At 38.9% G+C, this 18,366-nt stretch overlaps 1 protein-coding gene across 2 annotated transcripts in view; it reads left to right on the top strand.

Annotated features, from left to right (window-relative positions):
* ephb2b (eph receptor B2b) overlaps window positions 1-18,366 on the top strand; it is a 119,442-nt gene that overhangs the window by 26,174 nt on the left and 74,902 nt on the right. For both annotated transcript variants that reach the window (XM_033966252.2, XM_033966253.2), the window contains exon 2: window positions 17,884-17,963. In XM_033966252.2, coding sequence (XP_033822143.1) covers window positions 17,884-17,963 — 80 coding nt within the window. The remainder of the gene's footprint in view (window positions 1-17,883; window positions 17,964-18,366) is intronic.

Here is an 18,366-nt window from a genome sequence, read left to right on the forward strand (position 1 = left end):
GAAAGACTATGGTGTCCTTGGTTTTGGCTGGTGGAGTAAGCGAAGGTTTAAATTATTCTGTGGCTTCTCAAACGCAGTGGAACCTTCGGCATACATACGTCATTCAGTAAGCCAATTCGGTCGAAGATATAGCTTTACTTTCGGAATATCTTTGGCTGTGATCCATGCAGACTGCGGTTTGAGAGTGGTTGAGTGACTTTATATCTTAACTGCTCTCACCTCATTAGCCTTTAGTACGAGGCACTGATCCACTGATTCCTGTGGACTGGCTGGCTCTCAGTACATAAAGACACTTCCTCCGCCACACTGCGCTGTTGGCAGGGTGCTCTCCCATCACTGTTTTTGCTCCTGTGTTTGCTTTGGTAACACTCGCCAGCCTTCAAAAACACACTCCGTCACCCTCACATAGTTGTTTGCAGTATGCTTCCATATCACTCAAATATTTAAAAAAAACAGATGTGGGGTTTCAACGTCAGCTTGCACCTTATCACAATGCTTTTTGTTTGTTTTCTTTTATTATACAGATTCCTTAACTCAGTTTTTTTCCAATACTGTACAGATGTCAAGATTATTTAACTCCTTAACTTTCATAATTAGGCTCGTCACAAAATGGTGGAATGGGAAGCAACGTTGTTGTTTGGTCATAGTGTCAGTAATAAGAAATAATTAATGCATTGTTTTTTTTTCTCACATTAATTGTAAGACAAAAATTTCATATTGTGACAAGCCTGCTCAACCATTTTACCCTAAATTTTTGGAATTTATGACCCCTTTGCCTTCAACTTAAATAACTTCAGTTTTAAACCCACAATCCTAAACAACAACAATGAGCAGTGGCCTTTTCTTTCTTTCTGGGTGAGTGCACTCTTTTGTTGCTACGGGCTAACAGCTAACACAGTGTCTCTGCTTAGATGTTAACTTTATGGCTGTTTGTGTAACATGGGGAGTTAACTGCTTTTAAAACACTGGGCAGACGCCACTGAAGATATGGGTCACTGTGACATAACACAAGGAAGCCGGTTCAGCTCGCTCCTACTATTTACTTAGTTTGTCACTTGTGTAATGGTTAACAATAATTTAGTCCCTGGTTGTTGCTATTCTTGAACTTTCACAGAAGTCGTGGGATTAATATTAGTAGTACAGCCCACTTCCTGTTCTCCGTCTCTTTGAACAAGACAATAAAATGACAGTGGAAGCCGTTTAGACAGACCAGTCTAGGTTGAGCACGGCGGATTACATTGCCAGTTTTTATGTAGTGCTGTTCTTTGGTGGTTTTACATCCTGCCATGAGCAAATAGTGAATAGTTGAAAGAAAGAGGCTTGCTTCTCTTTCTGTGTAGGTCATGAGAAACAGACAACAGAGAAAGACAAATGTAGTGTTGGGGACAGAGGAGGCATACAGACAGATAAATGAAGGAGGAAATACTCTTCACTGCTGTTGACTCAGTTCCCAGAGCAGGACCGACACAGTGCGGCCTCTGTCCCGCTCTGTCTCGCCTCACTTTGGGCTTGTGGCCGGTTTGCTGATGTCCCAGGATTGATTCGTCTGCATTCAGAGCAGAGGCACCCCACACAAACAATTCAAACAGGCATGCGGCCCGAACACGCTGCCCTCTTGTTTGCCACTGCCCATAGGCTCTGTGAGAACCAGTAGTCACATGAACCACGGACTCATTCAAACAAGGGAGGGTCGCCCCATCACAGAGAGCGAAGAACATCCACCCCCCACATCCAAATCAGACACATGTGCTTACATATGCTAAACTTATGCTTCGCTGCTGTGCCAACACACATGAATACCATATAAATTTTGAGTGTATGATAACTGGATTATAGACCACCATCTTTAAATGGTAAATGGTGCTTTTCCACTGTCAAGACTCACAAAGCGCTTTACATCAAGGGACCAATCACCCTTTTTAAACACACATACTGCATACACCAGAGTATGTAGACACTGGGGATGAAGGGGGGTAAATGTCTTGCTCAAGGACACAGCAACAGTATTCGTCTGTGGGATCTGACTGCTCAACCAATGATGTTCATGCTGAGAGTGATATTCAAACTGCCAATACTGGACAAACATTCTACCAACTGAGCTACTGCCGCCCTCTTCCACTAGTGTTCATGCGTGGAACTGCACTACTTTTTTTTTCAAATTTCTTTAGTATTGTAGTAATTCTGTAATATGGACAACTCCACCGACCACTATTTGGAATACGCAGAAATGATAGGACAAAGATAAATTGTAATGTATGCTCCAGCATTGACATTTTGCCTCTCCACAGTCAAAAAAAACAAAAAAAGGAGGTTGACTGATATGGGTTTTTTCATGGCCGAAGATGATACTGATTGCTTAGAATACAGATCAACCAATGGACGATAAACTCTGACTATATTTTTGTGTCGATACATAGGACTGGTTTTGATTATATTCCTCAAATTATGTAATTAAAATTTCCTGCAAACTGATACACAGCCCTTTTTTTTTTTACCACAAACTTTTAAAAGAGCAGTGTGTCACATTTAGCGTTAAACTAAAGCTTTGTGTGGATGTTCTAGGCAGCAAATCAACCAATACAAAATATCGGCCTGTGCTGGAGATTTAAGGCTGATAACTGATCCACTGAAAGTCCAAATACTGGCCTGATATTTCGGCCAAACGATATGTCAGTACTGTATATCTCTAGTCACATCACTAGTGGCAGTTTTAATTTTTCAACCTGTGTTCAGTTTTGTAAATGTTTGTATGTTTGTAAACCTTCTGTTTTGTGATATGTTACCACACTAGAAATTACCAACTAAATATTTCTGGAGCCTGAGACGCTGAAACTCAACAATAAGAGCCTCAAAGTTGCTTCTTTTGGCCCTTCTAGTCTTCTAGTGCACACAAAACAGATGCTAAATCACTTGACAGAAATCCCCACGATTGTGCCAACACTCAGATTGTCAGGTCCTCACAGACGCATATATCATCTTTTCTTCACTCCAAAGCCAATCCCTCATAGACACTCATGCTTTTTCCCTGTACACTCAACACCATATCTCCATTCACACTTGACCACCCAGATTCTACAGCCAGCCACAATAAACCACAACGGCTGGACCCACACATGCTAAACAACATGACCCTTTGTGATCTATACAGGGACCTTTTTCTCAATAGGAGGAGCACTATTCAAAGTAGAGACATGATTTTAGCCTTTAAACCTTCATTCAGACAGGAAAGGCTCTCACGCAAACACTTAACACACATGCACATTAAGCCTTACTTCCCCTCCTTTATCCTGACCTGTGCCCCCCCTCTCCCAACCGCAGTGCAAAAAGACCATGTGCGAGTGGTAACACAATACAATTGTTGAGTTGTTCACATGCAACAGTTGTTTACAGTTGAGATCTTTTGTTTTAATTATTAACAAGAAATATTTTGTATAGAAGTACCTAACCTTAACAGTTTCAGTGTTTTAGTTAACCATGCATATGCCATTCTATGATAATATTAAAAAGCAAATTATAAGCAATTTACCTATATTATGTAAAGGCTCACCCTGCAACTTTTCTTGTGGATGTCCCGCCACCTGCTTGTCTACATGAAAAGGCTATTGTTTTGACTAGAGAATACTCCACGGTAAGATTAATCTTAACAATCTTGCATACAATTTACTGGTGTTTATATCGTAAAAAAAACAAAAAAAAACAAACAAACAAACAAAAAAACCCAACAACAACCAAAAAACGCTTTCTTACTATGAGAATGCTTGCTTCTTCACAGATTTGATCTTGAAGAAAGATAACATTCTAGGCAAAGCAAAAGCATCTCCATGGAGACTAGAACCCCCCCAATGGAAAAGCTACATGGTGCTTTAATTTCTGAACATTTTTGACTAGTTAAAGCACTTTTTTCTCTCACATTTTCATTTGTTGTGATCTGTGCCAAAAAAGCACATAAGTCCAGCTATTTTCTGGACATGCACAGTTGCCCCCCCTCCTGCCCCATGTTGCCGCTCCACTGAAATTCCTTGCGGATCACTGCTTCCCAATTCTTTATGCCCATTCTGCGGCTTCTCTGACACCTGGCCGCTGCCCCCCCACTTCTCTGCCCCCACCTCCACGTACCCCTTTGGCCCCTCATTAATCGCCCCTGATATTGATGGGAGCTGAATGGTGGCGAATGACTGTCCTCCTATAGTCCCTCTCATACTATCCCGCTTCTCACCCTGATTAGCATGCCGGCCCATCACCAAAACTGTGAATCACCTCCTGTGTCTCTGCTCAGTCCTATCTGGCTTTTTTGTGCTTTACACTTTTGTTTTATAGTTTTTGTCAATTTTCTGTCCTGATTCACATAAACGCAGGTGGTGATCAAAGCACCATTCTCTGCAAATTTGGCTGTGTAGCTTAATGTTTACTGCTGCGTTAATTTCGCACTGAAGAGATTCTGCTGTAAAACAAAACTAACACAATAAAGGTTGAGCAATATACACTATTCTGAAAACAAGCAGGCGAAGATGTGTTCAAATTAATCAGGCTCAAGCAATCCGTTATATAAAGTCCAGCTTAAGCAATGTTTTGGATCTACTGCGAGTTTCTGAATGAAGATAAGATGTAGCGCTGTACTTGAAGAAATACTTGATTGGCTAAAGACATGTCCTGCCGATCGATTACGTTTTTCTATGTATCTGACTCAAACTGAACCTGGACAAGAGTTCATGAAGAGAAACATGAGGAAACAATGTACTTATCTGTACCCAAATCTTCAGTAAAGTCCTTTTTGCAGTTGTTCCATATATGAATAAAATAATTTGCCAACTAATACAAATTTTCGTGGACTGAGACACCATCAACTCATTCAACTGAGTCTCTTTCTGCTCCCTAATGTCCTGGGGACATATTTGATAATGTCAGTTTGCCCCTACACATAAATTACCCTTTAATTAAAAGCAAGAAAAAGCAGTGGTTCTATCTTATAGTTTCACTTTTAAACCATTTAGCATTTCCAGCATCTAGTAACTGCTTTACACACATTTAAATGGTCTCAAAGCAGCACTAAAGCTAAACTGTGTTAATCCCATAGTGCCAAACAGGATCTAATTTGAAGACACCACCGACAAATAAATCACATTAAGTTGTAAGATCGCTACATTACAGGTCAGACTGTGTTGTGCAAACAGAAATAAACAAATGTGTGTTGTGTCTGGAAGCCTTGGCTGTTTTGAATGGAGATAACTCTGTCTGGGAACATGGCGCTCAACAGGCTTTATCTCTCCTCTGATAACCAGCTTCCATTACACGTGCCCCTAGCTCAACTTTATCGGCGCCAATAGAGATGGGGTCATCCTCTGCTTTAATGACCTGCTACTCATTACACCTCTACACCTATCGGCGCGTAACCATGGCAACACCAAATCCCGTCTGGTTCATTGTCAGCACTTCCGATTTGATGGTCTTTGTCCGTGCCAGGCGAATTGTTCAAACATGACAATATCATCTCTCACTCCAGCTAATGGACGGTGCTATCTGGCATTAAACCGTACCAGGTTCTTTAAAATGTGTTTTTCCGAAGTTCACCTGTCAGACTTGGGTCTTGGTGCTGAAATATGCCCTTTGTGCTTTTTTCCTCCTGGAATGAAACCATAAAACCCAAAGTATCCTTTTTTTTTTACAATGGCTCACTCAAAAGCAATTTGTCTTTGATGTGTGTCATAAGTAAACAGGGAGATAGGAGCTAGAGTCGAAGCCGGGCAGACGTTCTGAACACTTGTGTGCATTTTTAGCTGCATTGGAGATAAGGGGAACAAAGTGCTCTGTCAGGCTAAGTGGCTGTAATGGCCACAGTGCAAACACATGGGCCACAGCTTCAGACTGAGGACGTCTTTGCATTCTTCAGAGCAGAACCGACCACAAGGACTCAAACTGCAGTTAACATAAGCCAGACATGCTGTGTTTGCCTTGCAGATTGTTATGCAAACATTCACTGGCCTTATAGGCAAAAGGTGAAGTCTGGAATATACACCATATGCGCCCAGCCCATACAGCACCTGATGTCCTTGTTAACACTCAGAGCGACATCCTCACGCTTAGGGAAGCAACTTGGTGAAAGGTTTGTTTTAAGACAAGCATGAGTAGTGATTGCACTGCAAGTAAAATATCCTAACTCAAATAAAACACTAAAAGCAAGCACGATACAAGAAAACGCCATTAGTTGTAAATGTTAACAAAAATAAAAATTCTACTAAAGGTTTTAACACCATTATCTTCAGAAATGATTGTCTTGCTTACTTAAGTATGACTATGTCGGTTAACACTAATGATTAGAACAGTATTAGAAAGTAAAATGACAATATCACACTGTATATTAAAAGTGCACTATGTAACTTTTCTGGTGGAAGGTCAACCTTATTTATCTCCACAGAGCAGAGAAGACTCTTTGGAAAATATAGACCCCCCCAGATGGAAGACATTAGTGATGAGACTTTCGGGTCCTTCGTGGGATCCGAATCTTTTGGATCCGTTCATGTCAAAAAGCTGTTCAAAAGAGTGGTTCTTTTACTATTTATTTATATGACAGAAGCCAATGTGTGAACTCATTTTATCTACAAACTAATCACAGATGGAAATGACCAGGGCTCAGATGTGTTTAAAATGGTTCAAACTGAGAGTGGGAGTGTGTTTACTCTTTGAAATTATAAATGATCTAAATAAAACGTTGACTACAATAATAATAATTCAAAAACTAACCGTTAAAACATATAAATATTATTATGTTATATGTTTTTTTTCGTGCACAAATCTCTCCCTCGTGTGGCCTGCTCTGCTTCTATGATGATTCTTGTGTTGATCCAGTGTTAACCCATGTAAAAATGTACACAAATTGGAAAGAAAAAAAAAATTGGTTCTTTTAAAAAATGAGATCCGGATTCAACTGTTCATGTTAAGGAAGAGTCGACTTATCACATCCTTAGATTACATGTACATTATAGTCATTTTTAGCAACAAAATCTGCCCTTGAATAAATGAAAAATAGATAGTGCACCTAACAAAAACCCATACACTTCCTCTCTTTCATATCCACAAGGGAAAAACATTCTGCATCTCAAATAAAAGCAAAGCAGTTATGCGTAAATATTTTGATACCACTGCAGCTGGCATCGGGCAAAAAACATATGACTGTTATGAAAGTAAACCATTTATGATTTCACGTTGATGGAAACTGTGCAGCGCTATTTGAAAGGCCAGTATAAATCTGCAAAGCATACATCACTACAAAAATGCAAGAGAACTGTGCTATTTTTCTACAAGTACCTTTTTTATAGACATCTTCACACTTAAGAGGAATGCAAAGTCTTGAACACGGTGCTATAAAACAATGACGAGCTTGCTTGTAAATCCACTCCCATTTAATTAAAGACAACCCGGTGATAACCATGTACTGAATGAAAAATAAATAAATAAAATGCGTAAAACTGTTTCACTGGTTGACATGGGTTTTAGAAGAATTATCCACAGTTAGTTGGGAAAAGAACCGCAGTAATTTCCTCCCCAAAGTTGTAAAACTATAATATTCAGTTTTTCTTGCATAAGAGCAATCATTTCTTAGTTGGCTCTTGTCTGTTTCACAGCTAACCGTCGTGAAACCATTAGCTGTGTGTTTTCTGCTCTGGTGGTGTCCGATGTCTCCCTGTGTATGTTAGTTTGACAAACAGACTGTCCTAAAAGTGCTTTAATGGTGGCCAGCAGCACTTCCACTGTGCCGTGCAGTCAGTGATTAAGAGGTTGTTGATTGCAGAGGCTGGAGGGCTGTTGTACTGTAAGCGATATTTGGGTTATTCTAAGGCCTCTTGTTGCCGTGATTGGACGCAGTAATGGTCCCAGCAGTGCACCAGGCGAGCAAGCAGGCATATGGCCCCAGCACTGCCTGCAGGTTATGGATCTCCATGAGGTCACAACCCCATCATAACTTTGTTAAATCTCAAAAAATCTCAAAAAAGTTCTCCTTTATATGTGTGGTCTTGGTAAAAGGAAGTGGATAGGAGGTGCACAGGCTGTCTCCATGGTTCAGAGAGGACAGAATCAGCTGAAAATTGGGCATCTGTGCAATTTTCAATAATGTCAAGGGGTTAGATCTGAGGAACTGTGGAAGGTGTAGACATGATTGAGGAAGACCTAAAAGGCTAAAGGTATAAAGATATTGGTGTCGTAATCATAATTCGTAACATCTTCAATGCAAGGTAGTGAGCACTTATAAAAACGGGGTTCATAAGTAAGTATGTTTTGAGTGCCGTTGTTGTGTCTTTTGGCAAGACTCTTATGTGCTTAATTACTATGGGATTTGGGGTGGTCGAGTCTTGCACAGTTTTGCAGCCATACTTTTGTCAGTCTATTAAGTCGCTTGTTATTTAGCAATTACATTTTATATGGATGTAGTGTTGTCATTTTCACTTGTTACACTTTTAGACTTTTATGCTGGCTTGAGTTTGTATGTTTGCACTCATTGATTACATTTATATTTCAATATTGATACACAGGTATGTAATGATACTTAATTTAATATGAACTTGTAATATGTATTTGTTCACTACCGGTATCAGTCTTATTAAAAGGACATTTTTATCCCACTTAGATTTGGAGTACCTCATAATGTGTGCGGAGCTGAGACAAAGATAAATCATTTTTATTAGATTTTTCCTACAAACTACATCCTGCCCACGACTACATTATCCCCGCTGCATTTCAAATCATAATACAGACATTATCTGTTGTAGTCTACAGGTCCCTCATTCCATATCTACTGGTTTACCACATTGATTTTTTAATACAGGGCCCCTTGTCTTTACTATTACATACATTAACGGCAATTGATTGACCACGCACAGGTCAAGTGCTGCATTGGACTGCAGTTTGTGCATGCTGTGGAGGAGAGTCAGAAAAAGGCTCTGATGACTTTGTTTGCAGACAGACAGACAGACAGACAGACAGCATCGACTGGTGAAAGATTAAGTCTCACAGTTTGACCCTCACACGTCAATAGTACTCTTTCTGTTTCTGACCTCAAGCCAGAGCTGTATCCAGGCTGTTTGAAGCTCATTTGCGTCTCATGTGAATAATTATTGCATTTGAGCAGGCACTTAAATTAGGCCTGCCATGATAATTACTATATTGACTTATTGTTCAGTGTATGAATGCTATAATATTTGGTCACTTTTTGTAGCACCATAAAATTGGAGTAGTTGAGGGTTGAACAAGTTGCTTCTACAAGTCTTTACAAATATAAACTAATGAGTGTTTCATTCCACTTTATTGCAGCTCATGTTTTTTACTTTTAGAATTTATTGTGTCAGTTGCATTAATTTGTTTCAATATTATCATTTATCGTCTATATTTTCTTCAGATCACATTTCAAAGTTTGTTATCATGACAGGCCTAATTTGAATTTCAGATATTGTTTTACAAATTAGGAGTGGATACTATTGACGCAAAATAGTATTTTGACAACATGGCAGTCCAAATGAGAAGTAACCAAATGTAAATGGTTGACGTTTAAGTAAGTATGAATACATTATCCAAATATGTGTATATATATGTATATATATATATATATATATATATATATATATATATATATATATATATATATATATATATATATATATATATATATATATATATATATATATATATATATATATAATTATTATTATTATTATTAGAGCATTATTTTCACTATGTAACAATTTATATGTTTCAGATGACTTCTTTGTAGGTCAACAGTTCATTCTATCACTAAACTTCAAATGATAAGGATCCTGCTTTATCCCAGGAATTTACTACTGACTTTTAAAGGCTGCCGTCTCGAAGGATGAAAGGCTCATTAAAGGCATGTAGAATAGGCCATAAACTAGATTTGTTTGTCGCACTATAATGACTGGACTTGGACTGCGTTATATAATCCAAGTTGAACACAAACCTGAAGGAGGACTGTTTTATCAACTAAACAAGGACAGGTCATCACAATAAAACTAGGTGCTTGTCTCTTATAGTAATTTACATGCGCTCGGCCTACATGCACTATTCCCTGTCCAGCCTGCTCAGAGGACCCTGGATACATCACTTAATTAATTTTCAGCATCATATCTCACTGTCATTGGCTGACTGTGTGTATGACGGGCCAGTCTTAGCGTGAGCTGCCACTCATTATAGCCTGCATGGAGACACTAAACTCCCAGAGGACTGCATCATCTAATGAAGCTAAATTAAAAGGGGAAATGGTCCCTTTGCACCACACCACAGATAAGTGTTGCTAAGCTGTGAGGTTGGACTCCACATTATTATTGTTGCTAACTCTAATGCGCAATCAACAAAACAATTATAAATGTAGAGATGAGGCATGAAGGAATCAAGTCTGGCGATATGGTCATAAAAATCGAATTGTGATCTCATCCTTTTGGTGAAATCACTTCTCTGTTTAATGCTGCTTTATGCTTCAACACAGACACATTTAGATAGCTTTTATGGTTAAGATGATTGATTCTTAACTTTTTTATTTGTATTTATTATGATTGGAGTAGTCATTGTGTCGGAAAAGTCATTACACCTTCTAATAGAAAGGGAGAGGTAAAGAAACAGGCTTCTAAAATGTATAATCTTCATTCATGTTTTGTGTTCATTTTAATCATTCATGTTCAAAAATGGCTCGTGGGCAATGTGTGGGAGTCTTTATCATTATTTCCACCAAGTCAATTAGTGCTAGTATCTTTGAGGCTGTCACTTTGATGGAAAGTGATGGTACATTAGCGGCCTAACTTTGCTGCAGGTATTTCCACTTGCATGGAAAGCTGAACATTGCATCGCTCATTTTGATTTTACATGATTGCTTTGCTAGGCGAATGTCACTTGTACCGTGCGGCCTTAACTTCAAACCATACACATGTTCCCTTCAGCTGCCGCTTATAAAAGTGCGGGGGCCCCAATTTTTTTAACAGAATTTTTCCACAGTAGAATTCTGAAATGCACTGATGTGTTAAACAGGTCTCAGCGGGTTGTCCGGGATTTGGGAAAATATGGAAAGCGTACTTGTAAATCCTTTCGGCGAAGTTATTAGGCAGCTTTTGCTCACATAATCCCTGATTGGCTAGGTGACAGTTTCCTTTTCTTCAAATTTATAGCTTGGATTGATGTCTCCGTGCTGTGAAATATGGTGTCATTGAGGACTCGCTATAATTTAACGGCGGAACTAAACTAATGACACTTTTACAGGTGCTTCTAATTGCCAGCACACATCACAAGATGGAGGAAGGAGAGGCTGATTATGATGCATTGCCTGTGATTACAATGCTATCAGAAACTGTGCGTTGTGGCTATTACAAGCTGAAGGAGCTGACATTTAGCGAGGATATGTCAAGTTGCAGTTTTTGCAGTACTTCCATTTGTTTTTGCCCACTGCCTCTTGGCTCCATTGACAAGTGAACGTACACTGAGTGATAACACAGCACAGCAGCGGTTGTAGAGATTACTGTGGCACATTTTGCCTTTGAGGCCCCTGGGAGCACCATGTTGGATCTCTCTGTCAACAGTTTCTGAGTGCTACTACGCTTCTACGCTTAATGTTTGTGTGTGTGGTAATGCAGTTCTCCCATCGCATGCTGCCAAAGCTAACCACCCTCTCCTGCCTTTCTTTGCCTTGGACATTACCTGACTTCTCATTGTGTAGTAATAGTATTTAAGTTGTCAGTGTGTTATGTAACTGTTGATCTTTGACTGGGTTTAAAATAACATACACTGATATCCCTCATATAGATTTAACACAAGCTGTACAACACATTTGTACTGTTCTGAAGCCCTAGATTGATAACCACAGGCCAAACATAGAAATTAAATTGACATTATTGATGTGATAAACATTTACTTTATGCTCAGGTAAAAACTATTAGGTTCAATACATTAAAGAGTTAAAAGCATCTGTTACGTGGCTTCATCGACATGCTCTGCCATGACATCCTTTAGTCAGTGTCTTTTGAAGTGAGCAATTCCAATACATCAATACATTTCCTAATGGCTCATGGTTTCATATAAAGTACCTCGATGGTTGTGATGTTTAATTGTATTTTGGATGCTCGGTCATTTTCACAATTTACATTAGTGTGAATGACAGAAGCTTTACTAAGAATATCTTGACACAAAACTTAATCTTTTGTTATTTATATTTAGAATTGCAAAAATAAAATGTCAACTAGACAAAACAGAGTTAAATTTGATTTGGCCTATCTGAACGACTGAGGATTACACAGATATGGAAGCGAGCATGGCTGCTTGCGCTAGTGTTAGTAAAAGGTTTGATTGACAGCGTTGCTAAGCGCCTGCACTGCTGATTTAGCAACCGGAATGGGCTTTACCTTTAAAGCCTTACTCCGGATTGGCTTTTTGGTTGCTTGTGGACAGAATTCCAAATATGGAACTTGACTCCAAATTTGCCCGTATAGCACAATGAAGCTTGGTGAGCTTCATTTAGCTGGAGTCAAAGGCTATGGATGACATCACACTCACTTAGTCCACTTCTTTATACACTCTATGATTTGAAACGCTGTAACCTTCACTCCATCTGTCACTGTACTGCTTTACCAACGGCCCAGTCTTTGGTCATCATCGTCTGCGTGCCAGTTTGCCATTAGCTCTTCAAGTGACTAAAAGAAACCTGAAGGATCTCGCCCCCTTGCTCCACAAAAGGCTTAGGACTTAGCATAACTGTACATTGGAGGGATAGTGTTGTAATGTGACAGGGCTGGGAGCTTTGCGTTAATGGCCCCAGCGCGCGTTGACAGATAAGTTGAGTTTCTCTGGACTGGGTGCCCCTCCACTTCTTCCCTAAACAACATAGATTGTTATTCTTTCCAGCGGGCCGTACAGTAGCTCTGTCCATCATTATAGTTATGAATCATGTCTGGGACTCCCCGTGGCCGGTATCATTGCTTCATCTGAGCAGATATCTGTGCTGGTACCATATAGATTTCTGTTTGTAGAACAATTAACAGCTTACTCATGTTACTTTATGTCATGCAGCCGGCACACATTTGACATGGAATATATTGCTTTCAACTAAGGTGATGAAATGCTTCAGAGAAAGTGTTGAAGCTTCACGAAATTGAACCTTGCTAATATGCTGAGAATGGTATAGGGCTGTTCAATTAATGGAATTTGAATCAAAATCTAGATTCAGTCACTTCTATAATCAGCTTTGGTCTTTTTAATGAAAAGGTCTACAGTCAAATCTAAGTGGGTAAAATCATTTTGTATGAATCAGTTCAAAGATGAAATTGGACAGTTTTTTTGTCATGACAATCATTAAAAAACATTATTTATGTTCAGGAAATTCATCTTGAAAGCCATTTTGATTTGTTTTTAGTGAGACAAAAAGTAAATGAATAAAATTGGAAACTGAGATTGACTATTTATTTTTTGTCATATGGCCCATGGCATGTTAGTCTGACTGCAATATCTGTACTTTTACAACTTTTTATTATAATCCATTTTGGACCTCAGGAGTTGGGTGTTAAGAAAACAAAAACCATGGGATTCATTTTTGCCATGAATGTGTTGTATTGTTTTTTATAGCTACCAAGAGACTTTATGAGACTGGTTTATCTGGATAAACTGTTTTTGTTAGACAACACCATGAAGGCATTTTCCAACAAGTAGCTTAGTAGCAACCATAAAGATAAAAAGAAGCCACTCAATCAGAACACTCAGTCAGCCATGTCTTCGGATTGGCCTCATTAAAACGGTCTGCCGGGGTCTTACTGATTTCACTTTGAAGTAGTAATCTGTATGCTGAGGTTTTTCTCTCGTAATGATGCTCTAACAGTTACGCAAATACGTTCAGTCCAAATGATAAAAGATGCAATATCAAAGCAATCAAGAGTCAATAAGAATTATTATTTATACACATATGCTTTATTTCGAGACTACAGAGTTTTACAGTTTGTTGAAGTAGTATAACATTGAATCAAATCAAATCAATACAACCGATCTACACTCATTACTTTTTTTTTAGTACTAGAACACTAAAGTATGAACATTCAAATTAGTGAAAAAAACAAACAAAACTTCAGCTTGTTCTGGGATGTTGGGGTTAGGACCTGGAAGTGTAGGTTTACCTCTAAGATGAATGGGGCAGTCACACGTCTCCATGCATCACTCAGATGGTGCTGTGCTGCTCTTCTTCTGTCTGCTTCTGTGAACTGATTGGCCATCCGTCTATCACAGCCTTTGGACAGGGCACGGCCTCAGCTGCTGCCTCTCGACACATCTGCACAGTCTGTTTTATTTACTTATTCATGACACAAACTAAGTCAAACTAAAACATTTTTATTTTGAAAAACAGCAAGGTTTGATAAACTAATCCATGCTAAAACTGGTATCGGAACAAGTATCATACAAGTAAATAAAATAAAGTTGAATATTTCCTGGATACTTTTAAAATTGTCTGGATCTTTATCAGAACTAGCGCAAATCCAGATGGTAACTATTCTTTCATTGTTTTGTGTTGAAAATGACATTCTACAGTCTAAAAAACAATATACATATTTTTATAGTGGCATTGACATTGATATTGAGTATTAAGTCTTTTTCTTAGACTCAAAATCGTATTTCATCTTCTAATGGCGTGAAATGTTTATTTTGGTCTTGCTGTATTCTTGAGACTCTGTGATCTGCTCTTCTTTGAATGGCTCATTGAAAATGCTGTTGCTTTCTTTAGCACAGAGATGGTGCAGACTCTCTCTGCTGTCACTTCAGACAGCCCCTCATGGAGAGCTCTCACATCACACTCCAGTCTCTCCTTAGACTCAGGAAGTGTTGGAGGAAGCACTCTCCTCCAGACTCAGCTCATTGCATATTTATGACCTCGCTGCCCACAGTTTATGCAAAGAAGAAAATGCAGATTTTTATGGTTTTGGATTTCATGTAGACATTTTGTGTAGACTTACGCGTAACAGTAATGAAATAATTAAATATTGACCAAATTAATTATTATAGATAAATAATGATTTCAGTATATCCTAAAGAATCACCCACCACGATGAAAGGAATTTTTTTATTCTGTAATTGAAGCTTTTAGTCAAACAGTTCCCTGTATTCCTTAGGGTGATACTTTACTCAGACAGTAGACTGTGTTAGTGGACATCTTTGACAGCCCCTGCAGTGGGAGAAGCCCTGATACAAACAGTACAGCGCTGCTCCAAACAGAATAAGTGTCTCCTGCAGTGGGCTGTGCAGAGCCCTGTGCTCAGCCTCCTTCAGATTAATCACCCACAGGTCCAGCTGAGCGACGGCCGGCACGGCGGGGGGCGGAGCTCAGACTGAGGCTGTGAGCTATGTACTGCTCTGTGCTGCTCTGCACTGCAGGAAGAAATGGATGCTGCTCTAACAGAGCTGTAGACAGCAGAAGTGATCAGTCTGTGTGTGAGGGACTGTGTCCAGTGAGTGGGCAACACAAGACAGAGAGAGCAGGAGACAAGCAGGATCTGTGTGTGCTAATAACTGTATTTTTCCAAACTAATGATTGTGGGAATGAAAGTGATGTGAAATGAAGCAATGCACAAGTCATTTTCTGATTTGACTTCTAAAGCTAGTCGTGATGTGCAATGAATATCTGTATTTAATTGGATTGTGATGCTTTAATTTTTGGCAGTCACAAATAGCTTGTTGGCAGTTCACTTGTGTGTAACATTTTATTTTGGTAGTGGTAAAATTTTCCAGCAAGTCAGATATGAATTCCATAAGCAGGCCAGGCAGATGCATTCCAAAGACTAGGGTGTTCCTTCGACTTTGGTTCAAGGTACATTTGCTTCTGTTCCCCACAAGTTTCCCCCACGCGGCCGCAGAGGGGGTTCATTATTCTCATTTTACTCCTTTGCTAATTATCATTATCATTACGCTGGATAATTACCATTTCTCTGCCTAACAACTGCACAGGCTGCAGCTTCTCAGAGTCACTCACACAAGCTTATCAATAGCTGCTCAATTGCAGTTTCATCTGACTAATTATACGATTTGAGCTTTGTGATAAGTGAATAGGAGGGAAAATCTAGTATTATGGCATGGGGAGAGGCAGAATGTAAGCACAAGGCCCTGGAAGAAATGGATGCGTGCAGAGGATGTTAATTAAAAAGTAGTTGGATGCGGAATATAAATCAGGAGAACCACAGTTATGGAACCACTGGAAGGCTAAGATATCCTTAGTGCTTCCATAGGGTTTAAAGTATTCTTATAAACTATTTATTTTAGTGTGTATGTGTATACTGTGAGTGTGCTATTAAAGGTGCACTATGTCACTTTTCTGCTGGAGGGTCTGCTACCTGCTTGTCTTCATGGACATGTTATTGCTTTGCTTTCGGAGTGCTCTAGCTTGCAGTTATTAAATTACTCAAAAACCATGCATTCTTACTGTCTCCTCTCCATAGGTCTTACCTGTAACTTAGCCTGTTCATGTCTTATCCTTGTTTTTATGGAGACAGATAACGTGAATCCCTTAACTTACATTTTATGCAAAGCAATAACATCCTCATGGAGACAAGCAGGTTGCGAACCATCCATGAGAAAAGTTGCCTTTAATAAATGAAGAATAATTTGATCATAACTGTTCATCTGTTTTGAAGTCATGGGATACTACTGGGTTCAACTCCTAACACTAAAGTGCACAATTAATATGGCTAAATGAATGCAGCCGCAGTGAACAATTGCTCAAAAGTGTTATATTTCAACACTGGCTCTGACTTCTGGAGAGCTTAGAAACTGTGTTCGTCAGGGGACTTTGTAAATCCCTGTGTGGCATTTCCGAGCTGCAGCTGCCGCCCCAGACCTGATGAATGTCCTCTCCATCTGCTGCCGGCTATAGCACTGCCCTAAACTTACACTCACGTCTAAGGGCCCAGTGGCAGCATAAATTCATTAACTCAAGGGGGAAAAAAAACAAGTTTGCCAATAAAATATAATCTTTTTTTTGTTTTTTATATACAAATATGTATATTTAAAGAAGTAAATAAAGTCACAAAAAGCCAGGGCCTAGAGCTATTTACTAAAAAAAATAAAAAATGGTGAAGCACAGCTTTTGAAAAAAATAAAAATAAATCTAACATTTTACAAGCTTTGCAATTGTGATTGGATTTGTGATTTTTTCAGATTTCATTTCAGAAGATGTTTGCAGAGATTTAAATGAGGGCTAGTAAGTTATATACAAAATACAAAATATGATTATATGAAGATCTATTGTTGTGTGTTTTGGAAATCAATTATCACCATGTTGTGATTGTGCCTATATATATATATATATATATATATATATATATATATATATATATATATATAGGTTGAACACAGTATCTTCATAGCTAACCAAAATCTGCCAGTTGTATAAATGAATAATAATAATAATAATACATTTCTTTTTATTGTCTCACAAACATTATCCAATAGCAGCTACAGCCGAGGCAGAGAGTGGTCATGCATGCTCGGGTGATCCTTTGATAGACAAATGGATCACATCCGTGGAATGTTGTCTACAGCGGACCTCATGACAGACAAGAGGCACATTCTTTTTGACCCCAATTACCAGAGGTGTTCCTTTACCCGGATAATCCACTGCCCCTCCTCTGGACAGACTTACAAAGGCTGTAGCTTTCACTTCAGTCGTATGGCGCTTGTCAATGTGGTGTAAACTGACATTTTCAGACTCGTTAGAAACCTGCTGGGCCTCAAACGCTTGCTCAAAATAAAATTGTAGTAATTGTTCTATGTGGGACAAGAACAACCAACATTGTGATTTACAGCTGCTCAATATGTTTTGTCAATATAAAAATAAACAATATTTGTTTTTTGTTTTTCTTTGTCTAGAAACCCTAATGGACTCCACTACAGCGACGGCAGAGCTGGGATGGACAGTCTATCCAGTGTCAGGGTCCAGCGACAACAGTGTAAGTATATGATCATGTGCAAACTGCTACTGTGCTTTACCTAACTGTAGGTCATAGCAAAAAATCTATTCAGGAATTACATCAATGTAACACACACAATAGATAGGTTCATACAGATGCTGCTCTTGTTTTACTTTGTTAAACTGTAGCTTTGCCAAATGACAAATGTCAAAATGACAATAAACATTTTATCCTCATTCCTTGTTTTACTGTTTGGATGATTGGATGATATGTTCCCTCTTAACAACACATTCACTTATTAGACAGATTCAATTATATATAGAAAAATTGACCAATGTTTAGAAAATCAAACTTGAACTGTATGAGACACAGTGTTATTGTTAAAGCTAACCAAGCTAACAGGATGAGGGCACTAGGGTCATGACTGTCTCTCTGAAGGTGC

The sequence above is a fragment of the Periophthalmus magnuspinnatus genome, chromosome 5 (genome assembly GCF_009829125.3).
Source record: "Periophthalmus magnuspinnatus isolate fPerMag1 chromosome 5, fPerMag1.2.pri, whole genome shotgun sequence".
In the NCBI taxonomy this organism is placed as follows: domain Eukaryota; kingdom Metazoa; phylum Chordata; class Actinopteri; order Gobiiformes; family Gobiidae; genus Periophthalmus; species Periophthalmus magnuspinnatus.